The sequence below is a fragment of the Priapulus caudatus genome, unplaced genomic scaffold (genome assembly GCF_000485595.1).
Source record: "Priapulus caudatus unplaced genomic scaffold, Priapulus_caudatus-5.0.1 Scaffold773, whole genome shotgun sequence".
Classification (NCBI taxonomy): domain Eukaryota; kingdom Metazoa; phylum Priapulida; class Priapulimorpha; order Priapulimorphida; family Priapulidae; genus Priapulus; species Priapulus caudatus.
Window position 1 is genome coordinate 56,465 of NW_014577834.1, and position 2,270 is coordinate 58,734.

The window sequence follows — 2,270 nt, forward strand, 5'->3', positions numbered from 1 at the left end:
ACACACACACACACACACACACACACACACACACACACACACACACACACACTCATCAACGCATATACATACCTATTCAGAACCAGCCAATAAGGGACTCCGTTCTCTTCTCCGATACCGACAGCTACAACGGCATGGTTTATAGTTTTACCGCATGCCGTGTGCTCATCAATGATACCTGCACGGTAACCATACACATACACATATATTACCTGGACATTCACCTGCACGGTAGACATACACATACACCTACATTATGTGAAACATTTTCCGAACCGATATGCATTATTCGAAACAGCTGCAGAAATTGTGCTTAAAACTCGAAACCTGAAACGCCAACACTATGACTATAGTCGTATATATAATAACTAACCGTACCTCATCTCTCTATTGCTGTCTAATTAAACTATGTACCTGAATATTCATCAATTAATCATAACATAACGATATTATAGCCCTCAACCCACAATTATTAGCCAACGCATTAACAGCTAATGCAATAGCTGAAAATGCATCGACATTATTAAAAAATAAAAATAAAATAACTGCTCTTTCTGACCGTATAATTTACGATATCTTACCACCACGATACATGTAGAATCTGTCGTTATTAGTTGGAACAGCTATAGCTATAATGGTCGGTGCATAGCAGACGAAGAAAGAGAGCATGTCCTCACCATCGCCATCCCTGTACACGACAACACACATCAATAATCACATGCAGATATCTCTCAAAATCCGTCGCGCCATCGATACAGATATAAAAAAAATAGATTCATGAATTTCTAAGGAATTTCTGAGTTAGGACTGTATTGAAGCACAAGCCTCAATTGAACCTGTGTGAGCGTGTATAAGCATGTACATGCCCGTATTGAGTTGCAGCGAGCGTGAATATATTGAGTTCTACATCAAAAGCAGAGAAAAGGAATTTTTAGTCATGACTCTGAAGCTCCAATTCTTGCTGACTTGCGAGAATAGCCATCTCGCTGCTCGATGCAATCTCAAGCCTTAGTAACTCCATGTAGGAAATGTAATTCGCTTTACTTTTATCTATCATACGTATGATTATGATATCGTCTCATATGCCATGTACTAGTTCTACCACGCAAAATGAGAAAACGTGCGTGTTTTGTACTGGGCCCGTGAATGGTGTAGGAGCTTTGCATGATTGGTGTGTGAGTGATTCTTGATTGATGCGTAAATACTGGGTGATTTGTCCATGAATGGTGCACGCATGATTAGACCGTGAATGGTGCGGATTGGTTCGTGAATGGTACGTGATTGGTGCACGAATACTGCGTGATTTGTCCATGAATGGTGCGTGATTGGACAGTGAATGGTGCGGATTGGTCCGTAAATGGTACGTGATTGGTGCGCGAATACTGCGTGATTTGTCCATGAATTGTGCGTGATTGGACCGTGAATGGTGCGATTGGTCCGTGAATGGTACGTGATTGGTGCGTGAATACTGCGTAATTTGTCCATGAATGGTGCGTGCATGATTAGACCGTGTATGGTGCGGATTGGTCCGTGAATGGTACGTGATTAGTGAGTGAATGGTACATGCTTGGTGCGCTGATGGTGAGTGATTGGTGCGTGAATGACGCGTGATTGGTGCGCGGGCTGTGCGTAAATTGTGTGTGAATAGGGCGTGAGAGGTGGTTTTCTGAATATCTGTTTAAACATCATTTTGATGTACTTTTTGTGGACGTTGTATGAGCGTATTTCAAATTGAAACAATGCTACAAATATTGTAAGAAAATGTCGTCATTCATGTGCGATCGGCGCAAATGTAAATCAATTTTGATTCCAATGTTTGAAAAGCATAGGCAACCACTGTACTTGTGAATTAAGCAATTGTGCATGTACTCACTTATTGCTGTAGTAGAACGGCTGGGATCGGTAGAGAGGTATGTATCTCCCGTATGTATATTTACACGTGCCTTTCTTCGCCTAGAACATGCAAGAAGCATGAGCAAGACATGACATGATGTTGACAAGAAACAAGAGTAGACAAGAGACATGACATGAGACATGCCAATAAACAAGAGACATGCCAAGAAACAAAAGACATGCCAAGAAACAAGAGACATGACAAGAAACAAGAGAAATGCCAAGAAACAAGAGACATGACAAGAAACAAGAGACATGCCAAGAAACAAGAGACATGACAAGAAACAAGAGAAATGCCAAGATACCTATTTCATCTTCTCTTCCTCTACGTTGCCCGGTCAATGCTCGATGCAACCTTTTACATTCCTACAAATCGA

The 2,270-nt window shown here is 41.2% G+C and overlaps 1 protein-coding gene across 1 annotated transcript in view; it reads right to left on the bottom strand.

Annotated features, from left to right (window-relative positions):
• LOC106813437 (pro-cathepsin H-like) overlaps window positions 1-2,270 on the bottom strand; it is a 36,691-nt gene that overhangs the window by 1,578 nt on the left and 32,843 nt on the right. The window contains exons 3-5 of the mRNA XM_014817568.1: window positions 1,874-1,953; window positions 582-688; window positions 73-178 (exon numbers count right to left, since the gene is read on the bottom strand). Of these exons, the coding sequence (XP_014673054.1) occupies window positions 73-178; window positions 582-688; window positions 1,874-1,953 (293 nt within the window). The remainder of the gene's footprint in view (window positions 1-72; window positions 179-581; window positions 689-1,873; window positions 1,954-2,270) is intronic.